This window comes from Somniosus microcephalus, chromosome 11 (genome assembly GCF_052327205.1).
Source record: "Somniosus microcephalus isolate GS21.2 chromosome 11, FLI_Smic_1.0, whole genome shotgun sequence".
Lineage (NCBI taxonomy): Eukaryota > Metazoa > Chordata > Chondrichthyes > Squaliformes > Somniosidae > Somniosus > Somniosus microcephalus.
The window spans coordinates 66970393-66992217 of NC_140997.1; the positions used below are offsets into that span (position 1 = coordinate 66970393).

General features: G+C 43.4%; 1 protein-coding gene across 2 annotated transcripts in view; it reads right to left on the minus strand.

Annotated features, from left to right (window-relative positions):
- LOC147110638 (carboxylesterase notum2-like) overlaps positions 1 to 19516 on the minus strand; it is a 59389-nt gene extending 39873 nt beyond the window's left edge. Inside the window, exons 1-8 of one of the 2 annotated variants that reach the window (XM_086000823.1) lie at positions 19426 to 19516; positions 18415 to 18550; positions 18007 to 18342; positions 17755 to 17807; positions 15882 to 15977; positions 14557 to 14617; positions 10852 to 10910; positions 10660 to 10762 (exon numbers count right to left, since the gene is read on the minus strand). In XM_086000823.1, the coding sequence (XP_085856949.1) occupies positions 10660 to 10762; positions 10852 to 10910; positions 14557 to 14617; positions 15882 to 15977; positions 17755 to 17807; positions 18007 to 18329 (695 nt within the window). In that variant the 5' untranslated portion in view covers positions 18330 to 18342; positions 18415 to 18550; positions 19426 to 19516. The remainder of the gene's footprint in view (positions 1 to 10659; positions 10763 to 10851; positions 10911 to 14556; positions 14618 to 15881; positions 15978 to 17754; positions 17808 to 18006; positions 18343 to 18414; positions 18551 to 19425) is intronic. The other variant, XM_086000824.1, reaches the window with a different exon arrangement.
- Between the last annotated feature and the right edge of the window lie 2309 nt (positions 19517 to 21825).

Consider the following 21825-nt stretch of genomic DNA (forward strand, 5'->3'; position numbering starts at 1 on the left):
AAAATATATATTCCACTGAGAAGAAAAGGGTGTAAAAGAAAAGACAGCCATCCGTGGCTAAGTAAAGAAATTAAGGATAGTATTCGACTAAAAACAAGGGCATATAAGGTAGCCAAATCTAGTGGGAGGATAGAGGATTGGGAAAACTTTAAAAGACAGCAAAAAATAACAAAAGGACTGATTAAGAAAGGGAAGATAGATTATGAAAGTAAATTAGCAAAAAATATAAAAACAGATAGTAAGAGTTTTTATAGTTATATAAAAAGAAAAAGGGTGACTAAAGTAAATGTTGGTCCCTTAGAGGATGAGACCGGGAAATTAATGGTGGGAAATATGGAGATGGCAAAAACACTGAATGAATATTTTACATCAGTCTTTACAGTAGAAGACACTAAGAATATCCCAACACTGGACAAACAGGGGGCTAAAGGGGGGGAGGAGCTAAACACGATCAAAATCACTAAGGAAGTGGTACTCGGTAAAATAATGGGACTCAAGGCGGATAAATCACCTGGACCAGATGGCTTACATCCTAGGGTCTTGAGGGAAGTGGCGGTAGGGATTGTGGATGCATTGGTAATAATTTTCCAAAACTCCCTGGACTCGGCAAAGGTCCCGGCAGACTGGAAAACTGCTAATGTAACACCCTTATTTAAAAAGGGCAGTAGACAGAAGGCTGGAAACTATAGACCAGTTAGCCTAACATCTGTGGTAGGTAAAATTTTGGAGTCCATTATTAAGGAGACAGTAACAGGACATTTGGATAATCATAATTTAATAGGACAAAGTCAGCATGGTTTTATGAAGGGGAAGTCATGTTTGACAAATTTGCTGGAGTTCTTTGAGGAAGTAACGTATAGGGTGGATAAAGGGGAACCAGTGGACGTAGTGTATTTAGACTTCCAAAAGGCATTTGACAAGGCGCCACACAAAAGATTATTGCTTAAGATAAAAAATCACGGGATTGGGGGTAATATTCTGGCATGGATAGAGGATTGGCTATCTAACAGAAGGCAGAGAGTTGGGATAAATGGTTCATTCTCAGACTGGCAATCAGTAACTAGTGGTGTTCCGCAGGGGTCAGTGCTGGGTCCCCAACTCTTTACAATCTATATTAACGATTTGGAGGAGGGGACCGAGTGTAACATATCAAAGTTTGCAGATGATACTAAGATGGGAGGGAAAGTAGTGAGTGAGGAGGACATAAAAAACCTGCAAGGGAACATCGACAGGCTAAGTAAGTGGGCAGAGATTTGGCAGATGGAATACAATACTGGAAAGTGTGAGGTTATGCACTTTGGCAGGAATAATCGTAGAGCAAGTTATTATCTTAATGGCAAGAAACTGGAAAGTACTGAAGTACAAAGGGATCTGGGGGTCCTGGTGCACGAAACTCAAAAGGTTAGTATGCAGGTGCAGCAAGTGATTAAGAAGGCCAATGGAATGTTGGCTTTCATTGCTAGGGGGATAGAATATAAAAATAGGGAGGTATTGCTTCAGTTGTACAAGGTATTGGTGAGGCCGCACCTGGAATACTGCGTACAGTTTTGGTGTCCATACTTAAGAAAGGACATACTTGCTCTCGAGTCAGTACAAAGAAGGTTCACTCGGTTAATCCCGGGGATGAGGGGATGGACATATGAGGAGAGGTTGAGTAGATTGGGACTCTACTCATTGGAGTTCAGAAGAATGAGAGGCGATCTTATTGAAACATATAAGATTGTGAAGGGGTCGGATCGGGTGGATGCGGGGAAGATGTTCCCGATGATGGGTGAAACTAGAACTAGGGGGCATAGTCTTAGAATAAGGGGCTGCTCTTTCAAAACTGAGATGAGGAGGAACTACTTCACTCAGAGGGTGGTAGGTCCATGGAATATGCTGCCCCAAAAAGCTGTAGAAGCTACATCATTACATAAATTTAAAACAGAAATAGACAGTTTCCTAGAAGTAAAGGGAATTAAGGGTTAAGGGGAGCGGGCAGGAATTTGGACATGAGTCTAGGTTCGGATCGGTCATGGCCCTGTGGGTAGCGGAGCGGGCCCAGGGGCCGTGTAGCCTGATCCTGCTCCTATTTCGTGTGTCTAATTCGGTTAGATTCAGGAGATGGTTCTGTGATAGTGGATTGGCGGTTAGGATCAGATCAGCCATGATCTTATTGAATGGCGGAGCAGGCTCGAGGGGCCAATTGGCCTACTCCTGCTCCTATTTCTTATGTTCCTATGTTCTTAACTCACGATCTTGCGATTCCACTCGGGTAAGTCATGATTTTTTTCCATCTGTCTTCATCTTCATCACTGCCTCCTGCGATTGGCTGCTGGGGACACTTGGGTTGGGTCAGGGGTTCTCAATGTGTCGGGGGGGTCCCGGGTCCCGCAGCCCCTAATGGTCCACAAGAAGATTTCAGGGGTCCCCAGATTGGTTTCTCCGATAGTACTGTCTCCCATTGGATTTCCATCAGAAGTCTCCCCCCCTGCCCCACCTGCTCCCCTGAGTGATTGGAATAGTCTGAGATACAAAGACTGTGCATGCACACATTGGACACCATTGCAACGTGGTTGGGCAAGTTGAAGCTCTACTGCAGTATATCACTGGCTTCTTCGGGATTTATCTTGGTAATAAAGTTTTTTTTTGATTCAGGCACTACTTTTTTATTCTTTTATTGACACGTGGGTTTTTAACTTCTACACGTGGCCGAACCAGCAACAGCACCAGGTGCGGCAATCACGGTGCCAATCGGTTTAGGAAGGTTGGGGTTAGAGATTCATGTGCTGCCTTCTCCGATACTGAAAGCAGGAGCGGTCTGAAAAAGGCAGCATTGGGATGCCCATAGAGATAGGTCGAGCTTTGTCCTACAGTGTAAATGTCGAGCTCTGTGTGTGGAGCCTCAGTTGATGGGGGCACAGATCAGAGATCTGAACGCAGAAGTCAGTGCGGTCCATTGACAACAATTAATTTTAATTACATAGATTGTACAGACAGAAACAGGACATTTGGCCCAACTAGTCCCAGAGCCCATCACTCAGGGCTGGGCCTGAACCCAGTGCCCACCTCTCTGGTTTATAGATTTATGCTCTTCCCACCTCACCCCATCCTTCTATTCCTTTCTCCCTCATGTACTTATTTAGCTTCCCATTGAATTTTAATTATTTGTTCATGGGATGTGGGCGTCGCTGGCAAGGCCAGCATTTATTGCCCATCCCTAGTTGCCCTTGAGAAGGTGATGGTGAGCCGCCTTCTTGAACTGCTGCAGTCCGTGTGGTGAAGGTACTCCCACAGTGCTGTTAGGGAGAGAATTCCAGGATTTTGACCCAGTGACGATGAAGAAACGGCATTATATTTCCAAGTCAGGATGGTGTGTAACTTGGAGGGGAACTTGCAGGCGATGGTGTTCCCATGCGCCTGCTGCCCTGGTCCTTCTAGGTGGTAGAGGGCGCAGGTTTGGGAGGTGCTGCCGAAGAAGCCTTGGCGAGTTGCTGCAGTGCATCTTGTAGATGGTACACACTGCAGCCACGGTATGCCGGTGGTGGAGGGAGTGAATGCTTAAGGTGGTGGATGGGGTGCCAATCAAGCGGGCTGCTTTGTCTTGGATGGTGTCGAGCTTCTTGAGTGTTGTTGGAGCTGCACTCATCCAGGCAAGTGGAGATTATTCCATCACACTCCTTACTTGTGCCTTGTAGATGGTGGAAAGGCTTTGTGGAGTCAGGAGGTGAGTACTTGCCGAAGAATACCCAGCCTCTGACCTGCTGTTGTAGCCACAGTATTTATGTGGCTAGTCCAGTTAAGCTTCTAGTCAATGGTGACCCCCAGGATGTTGATGGTGGGGATTCGGCGATGGTAATGCCATTGAATGTCAAGGAGTGGTGGTTAGACTCTCGTTTGTTGGAGATAGTCATTGCCTGGCATTTGTGTGGTGCGAATGTTACTTGCCACTTATCAGCCCAAGCCTGAATGTCGTCCAGGTCTTGCTGCATGTGAGCATGGACTACTTCGTTACCTGAGGAGTTGCGAATGTCACTGAACACTGTGCAATCATTAGCGAACATCCCCTTATGACCTTATGATGGAGCGAAGATCATTGATGAAGCAGCTGAAGATGATTGGGCCTAGGACATTGCCCTGAGGAACTTGTGCATGCGATATCCTGAGGTTGTGATGATTGACCTCCAACAACCACAACCATCTTCCTTTGTGCTAGGTATGACTCCAGCCAGTGGAGAGTTTTCCCGCCGATTCCCATTGACTTCAGTTTTACTAGGGCTCCTTAATGCCACACTCGGTCAAATGCTGCCTTGATGTCAAGGGCAGTCACTCTCACCTCACCTCTGGCATTCAGCCCTTTTGTCCATGTTTGTACCAAGGCTGTAATGAGGTCTGGAGTTGAGTGGTCCTGGCAGAACCCAAACTGGGCATCAGTGAGCAAGTTATTGGTGAGTAAGTGTTGCTTGATAGCACTGTTGACGACACTTTCCATCACTTTGCTGATGATTGAGAGTAGGCTGAAGGGGTGGTAATTTGCTGGATTGGATTCGTCCTACTTTTTGTGGCTAGGACATACCTGGGCAATTTTCCACATTGTCAGGTAAATGCCAGTGTTGTAGCTGTACTGGAACGGCTTGTCTAGAGGGAAACACTTCAGTCTTTTGCACTCACGTGCTAGGCTCCGCCATCATGGAGATATTCATGGAGCCCCCTCCTCCCATTAGTTGTTCAATTGTCCACCACCATTCACGACTGGATGTGGCAGGACTGCAGAGCTTTGATCTGATCCGTTGATTGTGGGATCGCTTAGCTCTGTCTATATCATGCTGCTTCCACTGTTTAGCATGTAAGTAGTCCTGTGTTGCAGCTTCCCCAGGTTGGCACCTCATTTTTAAGTACACCTGGTGCTGCTCCTGACATGCTCTTCTGCACTCCTCATTGAACCAGGATTGGTCCCCTGGCTTGATGGTAATGGTAGAGTGAGGGATATGCCTTGTAATGAGGTTACAAATTGTGGTGGAATACAATTCTGCTGCTGCTGATGGCCCACAGCGCCTCATGGATGCCCAGTTTTGAGCTGCCAGATCTGTTCTGAAGCTATCCCATTTAGCACGGTGGTAGTGCCACATAACACGATGGAGGGTGTCCTCAGTGTGAAGACAGGACTTCGTCTCCACAAGGACTGTGCGGTGGTCACTGCTACCAATGCTGTCATGGACAGATGCATCTGTGACAGGTAGATTGGTGAGGATGAGGTCAAGTAGGTTTTTCCCTCATGTTGGAAATGCATCTATGCTAGTCGCCTCAACTACTCCATGTGGTAGCAAGTTTCACATTCTCACCACTCTGTGGGTAAAACATTTTTTCCTGAATTCCCTATTGGATTTATTAATGACTATCTTATATTTATGGCTCTACGTCTAAAATAGCAACTCATGATTTCTTACCAAATCTCATGATTTTTAAGAGTTTGTCACATGATTTATGAGATGGTGGGATTGGCATTACTGTGCAAAACAGGTGGTAGCAGATTAGTTTCCCGTTATACACCCCATCGATTTTCCTTTCCATTGACTTTATAACGGGTGGACGATCTGCTACGCCCGTTTTGCGCCCTGTCAAAGTTTAAGTTTATCCCAAAGATATCCAGTCCAAATCGCAAGAGTGTCCTATTGTTGCACCCCAAGGCTGCACCATCATATAGTTCGATATTGGGAAATACAGACATATCCCTAAACATAAGGTGGTCAGACTGCTTATGGGTGTGACCAGCATAGCTGTACCCAAGAGAATATCTACGGCAGAGCTGAAATTTGTAGCAGTCCCTAATGACTAATGTGTCATGCTACTAAAGTTTGTAAAGTTTGATTTTCTGTTAGTAATAAAATGTATTTTTTCATAATATATTGCTCGATTATGTTTTTCCAACAAAGTTTTTCTGACCACTATACGGAAGCTTCCAAGTAGCTTGAAATAAGTTATGTAGGGGATTGGGTAACACAGTGGGTTAGAACACAATCCTTTTATCTCTGAGATATGAGGACAACTGATGTTGCACAGCAAAGTGGTAGGACACAGGTCTGTGTCTGTGATGCCACACGGTGAGTTTCTGATTCAATTTTGCTCTCCTGGGGTGGAGCAAGCAGAGACAAGCCATTCTCTGCGGGGAGGGAAGGAGAATCAGGAGGCCAGTCACTCTCTCACAGCTTATGATGAACAGTTATAAAGCAGCATAGACAGAAGCTTTGGAGCAGGTCTGGCCTTTCCACTCTGACACAGATATTTTCACATTAATAGGCTGAGAAAGAGAAATATGCCTGCCTGCTGTAAAATATGGGCTTTTATAGGAAACACATTTTTTCCAATATGATCACATCGGATATGCTATAGTTTGCACTACGTCACTCAGCTGTACTATAACAAGGCACTGAATCAGAAGCAGTTCCTTATGTCATTTTATATGCACCTGGCACTCAAAAGATTTCAAAATGATTGGGCTGGAATTTGTGGGGGGTCAGCGGGCACGATCGGTGGCAGGTCGGGTGAGAAAGTGTTTTTTTCCCCATGGGTCGGGACCCTGCTGTGACCCCGCCACGCGCCGTTACCAAATGTCGGGTCTGTCAGCGCTGAGCAGACCCGACAGGCAGTGGCAGAGGAGGCAATTAAAATCATTAGTGGTTTGGTTACAGCCACTTATCAATGGGTTTTTCCCCAGCTTTTTTGGATTTGACAGGTTGCCCACTGGTTTCCCGCTGTGCCTAGACCTCGTCTGTGAAGCTGAGGCAGGAGGTCAGTGGCCATTGAATCAGCTAATGAGTTGACAGCTTCAAATGTCAAGTCAAAGCTCCCAGCTGATTAAGATATGTTCCCTTAACCACTAGCTTCTCTAAACTGCATTTCCACTACAGATTCAGGATGCTGCAAGTCTTTACACCAGTCTCCATCCAGTCTGACCTAATTACATTGACAGATTGCTTCTGTCATCTCTACTTCACATGACATCTATTCCAACAGCATGGGTGCACTTTATACTCTCTCAACCTGGTCCTCAGAATCCCACCACGATCAGCCCCAACACCAGCATCACCAGGCACACCAGCAGCACCAACAACACCAACGTTCTCCACAATCAACTGATGCTGCACAGGACACAGGGCATCAGCACCCGAGCATATTGCTGACCGGGAGGCCAGATTTACATCACTTGACACTGTACACCTTGGCTGCCACATGATGCACCAGGTTGGCACCACCCCACACCAACACCATAAAGCATCCCTACAATGCCCAAGCCATTCCTTTCACACTCATCACCATGGCGGGGAGTTACCATTATGTCTCACCATTCACTGCAACTCACTAAGCCACTTCTAAAGGTGCACACAAATCTGTCCAAGAACACAAAGTGTTGAAAATAAAGATTTTTATATTTGACAGCACATTACCAGAAACTTTACATAAACATTGGATAAAATGCCCCAGTGCCTACCCTTGTGTGTTGTTAGTTGGTATGATTGCACGAGGATGAGGGTGAGTGTGAGGGGTGGCTAGTGAGATGGGGATGTGATAATGTAGATAGAGAGGGATGGGTGGAGGTGCAAGGTAAGTTGGTGTGAGTAAGGAAGTGCAGGATTAGTGTAGGGAAGGCAGAGTGATAGGGGCGTGATGAGAGGCACAGCAGGCTGAGGTTGAGTGTGGCTTTGCAGTAACGTTTCGTGATCTACTGAGATCATTGAAATATTTGCGCCACTGCACAGGTCCTCCTGACCACATCCCTGCTTGTGACCTCTGCAGTGTGCAACCAGGCTGCGTTGATCTCCTGGGGAGGTCTCTTCCGCCCATTGGAAGGGAAGAGGACATCTCTGTGTGCTGTGATTCCCTCCTTAAATATATGGGGGGGGAGTCATAGGAGAGCCTAGGTGCAGCCGTGCACCTCTGTGCTGTGCTTGTCAGTGTTTGCAGCACCTCAATGCTGTAGAACATTGACAGCACAAATGTCAAAATAAATTTGGCCATGGTCCCTTTAAGGAAACTGGCTGATGACGGGTCATCAAATGATGTCATCAGACCCATTTCCTCTAATTGGCTGGCAAACACATTGGGCAGGCTTAACAAGCTCCATCGTGGTAAATTAATTTCAGAGGCCGGGTTAGAGCCAGCAGCGGGGTCGGGACCCGCCACAAACGTCGCCTGCCACGGACCCGCCGAAGTTCATAAAATTGCAGCCATTGTATTTACTATCTGTTTAGTCACTTATTATCATTAAGTCCTCCCTGCAATCGGCTAACCCCCCCAACCCCCGCGATCTCTCCCTCTCCGCGATCTCGCCTTCTCCCCAATCTCTCCTTCTCCTCAATCTCTCCTCACAATCTCTCCCTCCCACGATCTCTCCCTCCTCACAATCTCTCCCTCTCCCCAATCTCTCCCTCTCCCCAATCTCTCCCCAATCTCTCCCTCTCCCCAATCTCTCCCTCCTCACAATCTCTCCCTCTCCCCAATCTCTCCCTCTCCCCAATCTCTCCTCACAATCTCTCCCTCCCACGATCTCTCCCTTCCCAATCTCTCCCTCTCCCCAATCTCTCCCTCCTCACAATCTCTCCCTCTCCCCAATCTCTCCCTCCTCACAATCTCTCCCTCTCCCCAATCTCTCCCTCCTCACAATCTCTCCCTCTCCCCAATCTCTCCCTCCCCATCTCTCCCTCTCCCCAATCTCTCCCTCTCCACGATCTCGCCCTCTCCCCAATCTCTCCCTCCTCACAATCTCTCCCTCTCCCCAATCTCTCCCTCTCCACGATCTCTCCCTCTCCCCAATCTCTCCCACCTCACAATCTCTCCCTCTCCCCAATCTCTCCCTCTCCACGATCTCTCCCTCTCCCCAATCTCTCCCACCTCACAATCTCTCCCTCTCCCCAATCTCTCCCTCCCACGAGCTCTCCCTCCCCCAATCTCTCCCTCCCACGATCTCTCCCTCTCCCCAATCTCTCCCTCCCCACGATCTCTCCCTCTCCCTCTCCCAATCTCTTCCTAATCTCTCCCTCACTGCGATCACTCTCTCTCCCAATCTCTCCCTCTCCCCAATCTCTCTCTCCCCACGATCTCTCCCTCTCCCCAATCTCTCCCTCCCAATCGGCTGACCCCACCCCCCACGATCGGACGCTCCCTCCTCGCTACCGCACTCTGATCTTCTCCACCAACCCCCGATCTTCACCGATTGCCGGGGACCGTCCCCCGTGATCCCGGGCTGCTGCCTTGTAGCGCAGACTTTCCAGCCCAGCAGTCGGACAGCCTTCAACCTGGCCAGCGACCGGACGGAATTTGGAGTTAAAAAAATGCTAATGAGATCCTGGCATTAAATTCAGTCGGATCTCCACCTTCCTGGGATTTCGGGGTCTCCCGACCGCAGACACGAGCTGACTTCAATATCGGGGTCAATGATATTTGAACAACGTGAAAGATGGAGTTAGCACCAGAAGGGATAAGTGCATCTCATAAATAAAAGTAAACTTTACAGTATGCTGTAGCGGTGCTGTAGATTTGAAAATCTGCAGGTTTTTGGTTCCATTGTGAGTCAAGCTTTGCCGCAGGGAACATGCACTGCTGACTCCAGCGGAGTATCTGGGGTCAGCGAGAGGTTACCTCATTTCAATAATACTTTTTAGTGCCTCCACCACAGTGGACACATCTTAGGCATCCACCAGAGTGGAGGGGTGCAGGGCAGCTGCTCGCCAGTGCTTCAGCAGCCCTGGCCCAACAAAACATTTTCAAAAGTCCACCAGGTCCCCTTTGCAAGAGGATTGATCTGTTACATGAAGCTTGTGATTTTCTTCAAGGCTCCAGGCCAAGACCCAGACCTAGATCCCACCCCCGGGTGGGATTCACATCCACCGGCTGGGTGGGGGGAGGTGGAAGGCCAGAGTCCTCCAGGTGTGTTTTTTTTAAATTCGTTTATGGGATGTGGGCGTCGCTGGCAAAGCCAGCATTTATTGCCCATCCATAATTGCCCTCGAGAAGGTGGTGGTGAGCCGCCTTCTTGGACCACTGCAGTCCGTGTGCTGCTCGCTGGAACCGGGGATGAGGAAATTCCCAGTCTAGGAGCTCCCTTCCAATGACCACACCCACACTTTTGTAGGGGACCATGAGGAGGTTCGGCCCCACACAAGGAGAAACTTACAGCGGAGACCAGGCATAATTCATGGGCCTTCCACCACACTCCCAGTGGAAAGGCCCACAGAATTCTGTGGCTCCCCCCCCAGGGATCATAGTCAATTGGCCTATCTTCATTTCGCTGCAACAATGCATCAATTTGATTGTATCTTGTTTAATATTTTGGACACAGTATTGCCAAAGTGCCGCTGAGTTAGAAGATTATTTTTGTTTGAGAATTGCAAAAGTGACAAAACTCAGGCTGTCAACCATGTGGAGACACATAGCGCGTTCCAGTCAAGTTTGAACATTAAGAACCTGGGATAATCAAAATTAAAATTTAAAATCAAACACCTTAATGTGTTAAGCACAACTTCCCCCTCATGTAACTCAAGAGCAGTGATGAAAATTGATTAGTTCAATCATTTATGCTGGAACTAAATAAACAACAGCACCTGCAGGTAGTAAATGGAACTATTCTCCTTTAACTCACATTAAAAAATAGTTAATCAATAAAGATAAATAAATCTTGCTTACCTGGTTCCAGCAAGCATGATGACCTTAGCCAATTTAATACCCTTGGGGACCAAATCTTTAATCACCTCCCTGAGAATCAATGAGCCCATAAATGCATAATCAACTGGAAAGAAAATACTTATATTAATGTACAGAAACATATTTACATTTGTTTCTCCAAATAATATGTCAAAGAAAGGCATTAAAATGTACCTTGGCGAGTCTTTGGTGCAGTTCCACTCCATACATCGCTTGAACAATAAGGGACAAAGCTGTTCCATGAAAAATAGAAATGAATGAACAGTTTAACAAGTATATTTCAAATCTTTCGATATCAAAAATATGTACAAGTGCAGGGGCATAAACAGGTGGCAGTGTTGTGTTCCTGGGATATACATTAACATGGTAGATCCAGCCACTTGTTCGACAGGTGCTGGTCATGTCGGATCGAAAGGATCAAAGCTATTCAAATTGGGCGGGCTGTTAATATAATAAAAGTAAAATATTATCCCTAAATGTTCCTAATGCATATCGTATCATATATCAACAAAGCATGCCAGACCCCTATGGTGTGATCAACAATATGGCACTTCTCCCAATTTTTTTGTCTGATTGCACTTCCGTGAAGCACCTTGATTTTCTATATTGACGGTGTTAAAGTTGTTACGGATGTTGCTGACACCTTAAATCAGTATTGGACTATTGAAATCGCAAATCAGAGCTGAGTGGACATCTTTTTTACAGAATGCTCGATCCACCTACGATGATATTGTTCTCATAAAGGCAAGTACGGTATATTCCCTAAAACCGCTGTGGGATTTAATCTCAGCATCAGTTTCTATGGCTTAAAGACACTCTGGGAGGAACTTTCAAGCTCGACGGGGGACGTAAACCGACGGTATCCGATCGGCCGCCCGTTATACAACACGCCTGATTTTCTTTCCCAATGACTTAAACGGAAAGGAAAATCAAGCGAGTTGTGTAACGGGCGGCAGATCCGATACCGCCGGTTCACCTCTCCCACCGAGGTCGAAAGTTCATCCCCACTGAAAATTGGCTGGTGAGAGATTATTGGCTGGTGAGAATAAATCAGACTTTTGCGCATGTTTGGGGTGTTTCTTTGAGGTTGGTGTTAAGATATAAAAGCCAATTTTCCTCCTCCCCCGGCCTGGGAACAAGTCAATAAGAATACAACAACAACCTATATTTCTATGGCACCTTTAACATAGTAAAACGTCCCAAGGCACTTCACAGGAGTATTAAAAGACAAAAAGAATTTGACACCGAGCCACACAAGGAGAAATTCGGGCAGGTGACCAAAAGCTTGGTCAAAGAGGTAGGTTTTAAGGAGTGTCTTAAAGGAGAAAAGAGAGGTAGCGAGGCAGAGAGGTTTAGGGAGGGAATTCCAGAGCTTAGGGCCTAGGCAGCTGAAAGCAGGGCCACCAATGGTTGAGTGATTATAATCAGGGATGCTCAAGAGGGCAGAATTAGAGGAGCGCAGATATCTCAGTGGGGAGGGGGGTTGTGGGGCTGGAGGAGATTACAGAGATATAGAATACACTCTGCATGGCCTGACCCTGCCTGATTCAGATCACTTTCACTGGTCTGAGAGATCTGCAGCAACGGTAATGGCTGCCACCTACAGAGCCTCCTAGCTGCTGTCCAAGAGCAGCAGTCAGAAGGCCTTTAGCCCTGACAGTCATCTTGCTGGCCTGGTAAAAAGAAGAAACCTACATTTTTGCTGCCTCCAGGATTTTGCACCGAGCCCTATCTCAGATCCTCTGACCTGAGAGGGCAGTAAGGCCCACTTGCTGTGGGCACTCATCCATTTGGGCCACCGCCAGTTGATGACCCAAGAAAATGAGGCAAGAGGCGTGGTGATGCCACGACTGCCCCATTACCATATCATTACAATGCTTGCACCTGCTCCGGGTGCAAGTGTTCCAACCCTCCTCGAGGAAACCCTGAAAGTACACAGGCAATGCAAATAGGACAGACCCCCAGCGTCGCAGTCCCTGCTCCTTTCCCCTCTGAGTTGCGCCAGGAAATAAGCATAGCCAGGGTGCAAAGCAGAAGAAAATCAGCCCTATCTTGTTCGGACAAGGAGTTTAACTTAGCACCTGACCTGGAAATGCTTGACACTGGCAACTAAAAGTAGAAACTGCGTTCCGTTCCTCAGTACTGACATCTCTTACCCTGAGCAGTGCGAAGGCCCAAAAAATATAATTAACAAAACAAGTTACTGTGAAATTCCATTAGATAAAAACACTTGGACACCCCCTCAAAGAACATCTGAAGTTGTATATACGAGGATAAGGCAATGTAATCCCATTTAGAAGTGGTGCACATAAAAACAGTTAGCAGATTTTTCATTTAAGCATTTATAAGGGGCCGCCGAGAGCCTACTGTTCAAACCAAACAAGATAACTTCTGTTTCTAGTCTCTGGCCGAATGAGTTCAGTTCCTATTGGCTTTATCTTCAATTTTCTTCATAATTTGGAGGTTTTTAATCCAGGAACCAAGAAGTGTTTTCCACCTATTTCCGCTGACCTTTTCTCAGAATATAACCAATCTTTACTGAATATAACAGTCTCGTTTGTAGAAAAAGGAAATGTTACCAGGATGTCTGACTAACAATCCGTTGCTTGAGCTAATTTGGTGTACAATCATCAAAGGAATCGCAATCAAATTCAAACTGCTCAGCTGACTGCTCATCGCAACCCGCGATTCTCACAATTATGCTAAATTCAATGGATGCCTGTTATTTAGAAATTTTGCTTTAAAAGTCTTTAATGATGTGAAAATAGACTTTTGAAGTCACGTTGAAAAAATGTCAATTAGATATGGAAGTTACTGCAGCTGAGGATAAAAAACAAAGGACTTTGCTTTTTTATATAAAAATATAAACAAAACAATCCAAAGAGCAGATGAACAATAGGCAATTATTTTAAGCAGAGCCCATCTAACCCAGTAATTTGCCTGATAGTAAGTGCAAGAGGAAAATATGTCATATAAAAAGCTACTAATTGACAATTTTGGTAGCTTTGAACTCACATTGGCCCAATACCCACTACTGTGCAATGCCTTTATTCAGCTATGTAATTACTTCCATGCGTACTCAGTAGTCCAGGATGGATATTATTATTTTGCTGATGTATAACCTCCTGTTTGGAGTTCAAAGTTTAATTTAGGAAAATTAGTCTACTGTTATTAGTAAGATAAGTGGTGCCCTGCTCAATTTAAGAGGTAAGATTATTAAATTTATTCATGAATATTAAAATATACCCATCTTTCATTGTAGCATTCACTTCTTGGGATATATTAATAATATTTTAATAAGTTTCTTCTCTTTTTTTCACTCTCTTTGTGAAGTCTCCTGTGCTACTGTCCACCCAAGATGTGCTGGAGCTCTGCTCTATAACTTGTGGCTAGGTGAATGCAAAATTAATCGGGGAGACTCGGCTCCTGTTCTGCCTCTATCCCCATGGAGAAGTGCCTCAATGTTGCGCTTCTGTTTTCAGTCTCATCGAACCGAAATTAGATTACTCCATGATTCTTCACACCGTGGATGATGAGTGGAGGGAGAGTAGGTCAGAGGTTGGGTTAGTGTGTACCTCCTAACAACTGGCTTGAGTGACAGTGGTTGGAGCCCAGAAGTAGGTTGTTTGTTCACTCAGTCTGGGAATTCCGCATGCCATGGGGGGAAACTAAATGCAAAACTGACTAAACCTCGGAAGGACAGGGAATTCTTGTCTTAAATATATAAAATAGGAACACTGATCCTTTTAGTCACAGTTTTCTTTCATGCAATTGAGCAAAAAAATGTCCTGTCCCTTGTTACATTTGAAGTCCTGCCCAGTTTATCTTACTTAATGAGAAACACATTCTTGAAGCACAGAAATTTAAAAAAGCACTTACACCGTGTTAGCATTCCACCATTGTGGGTTTTCTTCAGGCTGTGATGACAGAATTCCGGAACCTGCCACATTGAATAAACAGTGTAGACAAGGTCATTCTTCACAGTTGTCAGAGTTGATATTTCCCTATTGACTGCAATAACTCTTTCTTAACTGCAAAAAAAAACTATTTATACAGGCTTCCCTTGTTTTCGATAAAACAGCATCTAAGGAGATAATGGGTCAGAATTTACTGTCAAAATAACAGTGAGGCTAACAGGGGCTCACCTTTATTTATGCACAAATCGCACAGCAACTTTAGGCGAGGGCAGATGCGTGGTCAAATGTGAAAATCCAGAAGTTGCTGTTCGAGATGTCATTAGCTTTCCAACTCATCATTCAAATGCATTGAACAGCATGAAGTTCCTGTCCTTACATTGTAGATAGAACTAAACTCACCACAGAAAGTTAGGGCTTGTCCATTTCAGTCTAAAAACCCTTTTAAATGGCGTGATAAGTCTTAATTACTGGCAAACAACCACTCTGGCACTGAAATTTAACTTTTACGAGTTTTGGAGTCTTATTCCTTCAGCTTTTAATTGTTGCTGAAGATTTAAAAACAAAACTTAAATTCATTTTTTTAACTTTTTCTTTCTGTCTCTTTTTTTCTTTCTATCTTAATCCAGTCCTTCTTTCCATCTCTTTATTTTGCTTTCTGTACATGATTTGACATTGAATTCACAATTCAAACTTACACTTCCTGGTTCAGATTGCGCGGTGTATTAACAATTCTTCAACCTGATTGGTTAAGGAGATGTGCAGTTGCCTACCCTGTTCATACAGGTTCCAGATGCCCTGTAGCGGGCACCATGCCATTTTAGCCTCCCACTTACAGCAACTTGCTGTGCAAAAACTCATGGAAATTAAACAGGCAAGGGTAACAAACACGGGCAGCACGGTGGCATAGTGGTTAGCACTGTTGCCTCACAGCGCCAGGGACCCGGGTTCGAATCCGGCCTCGGGCGACTGTCTGTGTGGAGTTTGCACATTCTCCCCGTGTTTGCGTGGGTTTCCTCCGGGTGCTCCGGTTTCCTCCCACAGTCCAAAGATGTGCGGGTTAGGTTGATTGGCTATGATAAATTGACCCTTAGTGTTAGGGGGATTAAATACGTGGGGTTATGGGGATAGGGTGGGATATGTGTCGATGCAGGCTCGATGGGTCGAAATGGCCTCTATCTACACTGTGGGGTTCCTGTGATTTCCTGTGATTTCCTGTATGGCTAACGAATGGCGGGCACTGTTCATTCACCAGCTCCAGTAAATTCTGGCCCTATATAATGTAATTACCTTTCTGGGCTTGTGGCCATTCAGAAGAACTCATGAGCCGTGGAATTGATCTGTATCTTGCGTCACAGCTTTCTTTGTTATAACAACACCAGCCACCTATGTTCATTCACAAAAGAAATAGAAGAAAAGTAATGCCACTGGACTCATCATTAGACCAAGACTATTTATCCAAACATTTAGCCAGTTCTGATGAAAGGTCATCGACCTGAAACATTAACTTTGTTTCTCTCTTCACAGATGCTGCCTGACCTGCTGAGTATCTCCAGCGTTTTTCTGTTTTTATTTCAGATTTCCAGCATCTGCAGTATTTTCTTTTTGTATCCAAACAAATTGTTGTTTTAACACAAACGTGGCCTCATGAAATTAATTAGAATTAATCAAGTTTTGATTTTTTTATTGTCAATGATAAAAAGTACTTTTGTTGAAATGAAAAATGTTTTACTTAATTTTTAATAAAAATAAACCTTGGTGTTCTACCACTTACTTTGCTCTATGATTAAAGTTGGTACATAATTCAGATTACCAGATTAAAGATAAAGTACAGCTAAATCCTGATACAACTGGAAATGAGATCAAAAAAATTCTATCATTAATCTCTCAACAAAATATTTTTTTTAAATCCACAATGGCATATCAGGGTGGAAAACTGATACAATTACGTATATAACTTTAGATCACAGTTACATCCTGCATTGACCAAGTAATCTTTTTCAGATTTTTATTGTATTGGTTTTGCCCTGTTATGCAGGAGAAGAAGAACTTGCCTCAGCATGGCCTCAGGATGTCCCAAAACACTTTACAGCCAATGAATTGCTTTTGAAGTGCAGCCATTATTGTAATGTAGGAAATTTGGCAGCCAAACAGTATGAGACAATGACCAGATAATCTGTTTTTGGTGGTGTTGGTTGAGGGATAAATATTGGCCACAACACTGGGGAGAACTCCCCTGTTCTTCCTCGAATAGTCTCATGGGATCTTTTACGTCCACCTTAGGGAGTAGACGAGGCCTCGGTTTAACATCTCGTACGATAGACGGCACCTCTGATAGTGCAGCTCTGCGGGAGCACTGAAGTGTCAGCATAGATTATGTGCTCAAGTCTCTGGAGTGGAACGTGAACACACAACCTTCTGACTCAGAGGCGAGAGCGCTACCCACTGAGCTACGGCTGAAACCTGTCAGCCTGTCATGCACTGTCATGCCTGACATTATCCAGGGAACTTTCCCCCGAAACTTACAATAGTAGTTGCAATTACTACAGGAATAAAACGATCCTTTTCTTTTTGATGTTTCAAAAATCATATGTGCAGAATACCAGCACAGTACAAGTCTGTCCTGGTAGCAAACAGATTGAAGTTGGAGTCTACACTGAGAAAGCTAAAAGTGTTGGTAACAGTGTTACGATTGAATCAGAACTATACTCCACAGGCTCCACTATGCCAGTCACACAGAATGCAGCATACAGCCCCTGTAGAGTAGAAATTCTGATTTGCAAACTTCACATACAAGCACTTAATGTGCTTTCACTACATTCCTGTGTGCACTATTTCCATGCAGGCATTAAATGAGTTAATGCCTGTGTAAAACTAGTACACACAGGAATATAGCACCTGCATTAAGTGATTTTACATGGAACTTCCATTGTTGCTCAAGTGTTTTCAACTAAATATCTGCGCAATAATTAAAAATCTGAAAATTTCATGAATTCATGTTAAATTCTCCTTGCATCATCTAGGGACACAGACAAAGCAACTTATTTTCTAGTTACTGAGACCTATTTTTAATAATTCCATCAATAATTGACATGTTCCATTATAACTTATGTTGATATAACACTCTTCAACTGCATCCATTAGTTTACCATGTTTTACATACCTTCTAAAAATATTAACCATCGCTTGCTCCCTTTTGACTCCCTTATGTAATATCTGCAAATTAACAAGTCACAAATGCAATAAAAATCTCTATAAAATACATAACAAACAATTAATGCAGCCATATGTTGTTTTAATTTGATTCTATATAAAAATATCATAGAGTGAATATATTAATCTTTATGTACACACAATCAAACTTAAGCTATGTATATTTTCTCTAAGTTTAATACATTTAAAATGTGTTTTATACCCAGCTGGAGTTCCATCGTTGCATGTCACTGTTGTGCTCTTCAGGAAGTTGAGTTTCATCTCATCAGTATTAGCTGATTTTGAGCATTGGTACAGGGTCTGAGCTAGAGTCCTGACATGAGACACCAGATTGTCATTGTTGTCTTCAGTAAGATTAGTATGAGGTGGTTCTTCATTAATGACTGGGTGTGCTGATTCCCCACTCGGGTTTGGAGTTCTTCTATTTGGGCTGGAGTTCCTGGATGTAGCCTTTGAATTTGGCCTGTTTTGGGGCACAACTGCTCCCAGCAAGGTGATGAAAATGACTGTGCTGAAGAGGTTCATGGCACAATGGGATCTGTAAAAAAAAAAGACTTGTTAAACAATCAACCTTGTCAATTTGAAAATGAAAGTTTCAAATAATGCATACCTTTGTAAATGTGCTGAAGGAAGTTGCTGCAGTGATGATGTTAGGTTAGATCCAGAAGCTCTTTGGTCTCAACACTATCAAAACTCTTAGAAAGACAGGTAGTGAATGGGTGAGGACTGGTCCTGAAGCCAACCTACTGCGAAGAAAGAAATATTGGATCTACTCAAATCACGGATGTGAATTTGATTTTATATTGTCGCCATATGGATCAAATTTCTTTTTCTTAAATTTTTCTTTGAGCTGGTGCCAAGGAGGTGAAGATGGCATGGATTGGACAGGAAGGATAACACATAGACACGCTACTGTGAAAAATGTAAATCTTGCCTTTGAACTGACACCTACAGTACTGATAGCTATAACCTCCTTGTTTTACTTTTCCAGAGGTGCTCAATTATGGGACTATTTTGGTCAAGTTGCATTCTCATATGGAATTCACTTAGCAGAATCCACAAAAACAAAGTAACAAAGAGAAAGACTGCTGGAAGTATTTCTCAACATTAAAGTTTCTAAATTTTTTCCTATAAACCTCTGTCAACTTCTTCAGCCAGTTGTATTTCTCCTTGTGCTTGAATTCATTGAGCTTTTAGAGCTCTCAGCAGTAACCCAAATTAAGAAAATAACGTGAAACAACCTTCATGTCACAACACATAAATGGCATAAATTAAAGGAAATGTACTTTACAATTTTTCAGTGTTTCATACAGCTCCTTTGAAAGCAAAACAATTCAAACTAAATTCAGCAGGAAAAACTTACAAAGCTTCATTCTATTTCTTTCCAGAATTAAATTAAGAAACATCCTAAAGTAAGTAGAAATAATTGCAACGCGCAGACAACCTGGTAAGATTATATTAAAACAATTAACTCCATGCATAAGACAGAATACTACATAAAACTTGTGGATCCATCCTGTTAAAAAATTAGAATTTATAAATAAAATCAATTCCTAAACACATTTGGAAATACTAGGTCTAGGCACAACACTGAACATTAAAGCAGACTTCATGGCTTTACCTTTGGATTCAGTTGCAGAGTTTGTCTCTCCAGAGAGTCTGAAGTAAATAGTCATCACCAAGTTTCAGTTGAACACTTTGAAAGAACACTGGCTATTTGAACCTGCCCTGCATATCTTTCAGATAGCAGGAGGGTGACGTACTGTTCATTAAAGGGGATCACGAGTGCTGTGCTCTAACCAAACACTCATCAATGAAATGCTGGACATCCACATTCATCAACCATACTAATTGAGCCAGTGCTAAGATCCATCATTAGAACCAGTCCCCTATTACATCAAAGATTGACAGGGTCTGTCATTGCAGGAAAGCAGAGTCTTTTAGGTGTTTATGTGTAGTAACTACATACCAGACTCTCATATCTTTCAAGCAATCATTCAATGTTGGCAGATTGTTTTTTGATGCCAATATGTAGCACAATTTCTCACTGAGTGCTAACCAGCCACTAACGACCTTGAAATTTGCATGCCTTTATAGTTACTGAGATCTTCCTGTCAATCGTAGTGTTTTCGGGCATTTATCTGATTGTCATAATTGAAAGCTAGGAAGTAAGTACATTTTCAAACGCATAAACATTTTTGAAAATTGTCTCATTGTACTTTCAATCGTTATAGAATGGTTCTCTTAAAAATTTTATATTTCTAATTAAGAAGAAGTGCTCCTGAATTAAGGTGCTTTCTAAGTTCCTGGAAAGGCCGGGAATAGCTCACTCTGAAAATTCAGTGGGAAATTGCAATTCCATCTGCCCAGCAGCAAATGCTATATCCCCCACAGCATGAATGTTTGCATTAGGTTTTTTGGGGGCGTGGAAGAGGTCCATTTTACATTAAAGTTTAATAATGTATTGAGGCTGAATTGTGTCATCGCACACATCTTTGTTTGCGTACCCAATAAAGATACTCAGCCAGATGATAATGCTCCACTTATGCAGTGAATTGGTTATCTATAAATAAAATAACTCTGAATACCGAAAGCTGTTAATAACCAATATTATGGTATAGTTAATTCACAGAATTATGACCCGATCAGTTCTTATAGTTTATAATGTGAAACAACATCTTATCTTCTGACAGTTGCACTCCTGAATCAGATGGGCACACAGATAGCACTTGTAGTTTAATTTGCACTCAGAAATTGACCTCCGATGGACAGTTTGATAAGTCACTGGAAAATGTCACCAACACCTTTAGGAAGCTTAACACATCAAGGGGGGTTAATTTCTAGCTAAAATGTCTGCAAAAACTTCAATCAGATTATCTGTGCTAATAGAATACATTCCAAGCGACCACAGACATTAAGGCTTTTTCACTTAAAATAATTGTCGGTATTAGAAAAGGAAAGATATGCACCTACTTTGTGACTTTCTTACTCCTCCATCATCTGTAACACATGGTTTGACGATACCCGCACAAGCTGAAGCTAGATTTCTGTATGTCTGAAGGAACTACTCAAATACTGCCTGTTGTATTCAGTTTTCAATTTGTTCCACGGATGTTTTATGGAATTAATAATGAGATTATCTTTACCCACATAAATATGTGTTTAGTTTTATGACACAAAGGGCTAAATTTCCAACTTGCTGCCCGGGCATCAACCCAAGCATTGTAGATCGGCCGCCCATGACAGAAACCGCCCAATCCTTTCTCCATTTGAAGAGAATGGAAATGTAAAACTGGGCATTTTTTTAAAACGGGTGGCAGAGTCGCAACGCCAGTTTTATGCCTGGGGGGGGGGCAGGTTGAAATCGATCCCAAAATCTTACAAACGTATTCTTAGATGACCATTGAGCAAATAAGGGAAGAGAATTAGACTTTTTCATATTTATCATTTTCAAACATCTTGGCCTGTGGTTTCCGCCAGGGTGCGCTGGTTTTTTCAGCACGATTCGCCCGAAATCAGCGCAAAAGATCGAAGAATTTCAAGCGCAAATTATGTCCAGCGCAAATCGAGTTTCCGCGCTCTTTCGCGCTCGTTTATAAAACATCACACGAGAAGCGGGCCCCGCTCACAAGACTGGCCACGGCCCCCAGATCGAACTAATCACCATGGCGAGTTTCCGCTAATTGTGCCCATTTGCGGGCCTTCGAGGAGGCCCTTAAAATTAAGCTTTATTTCAGGCGCAAAGCATTATCAGGCACATTTTAACAACTTTTAAATATTTTATCCTTAAATTTGCTAAGAAACTGTACACCAATATAACTAGTAAATGGTTCTGTATAGTTTTTTTAAAGTCATTTTCAGTTATTTTAAATGGGGTTACTCACAGGTGGTGGACCAGACACTCTGATTAAAAATGCTTATTTTTTGTGATAAACCCATTTTCAGTTGTATTAATAAAGCTGCACCAGGTTACCAGTCTTACATATAATCAAGGAATATTTTTAATGCAATTTTTTTTAAT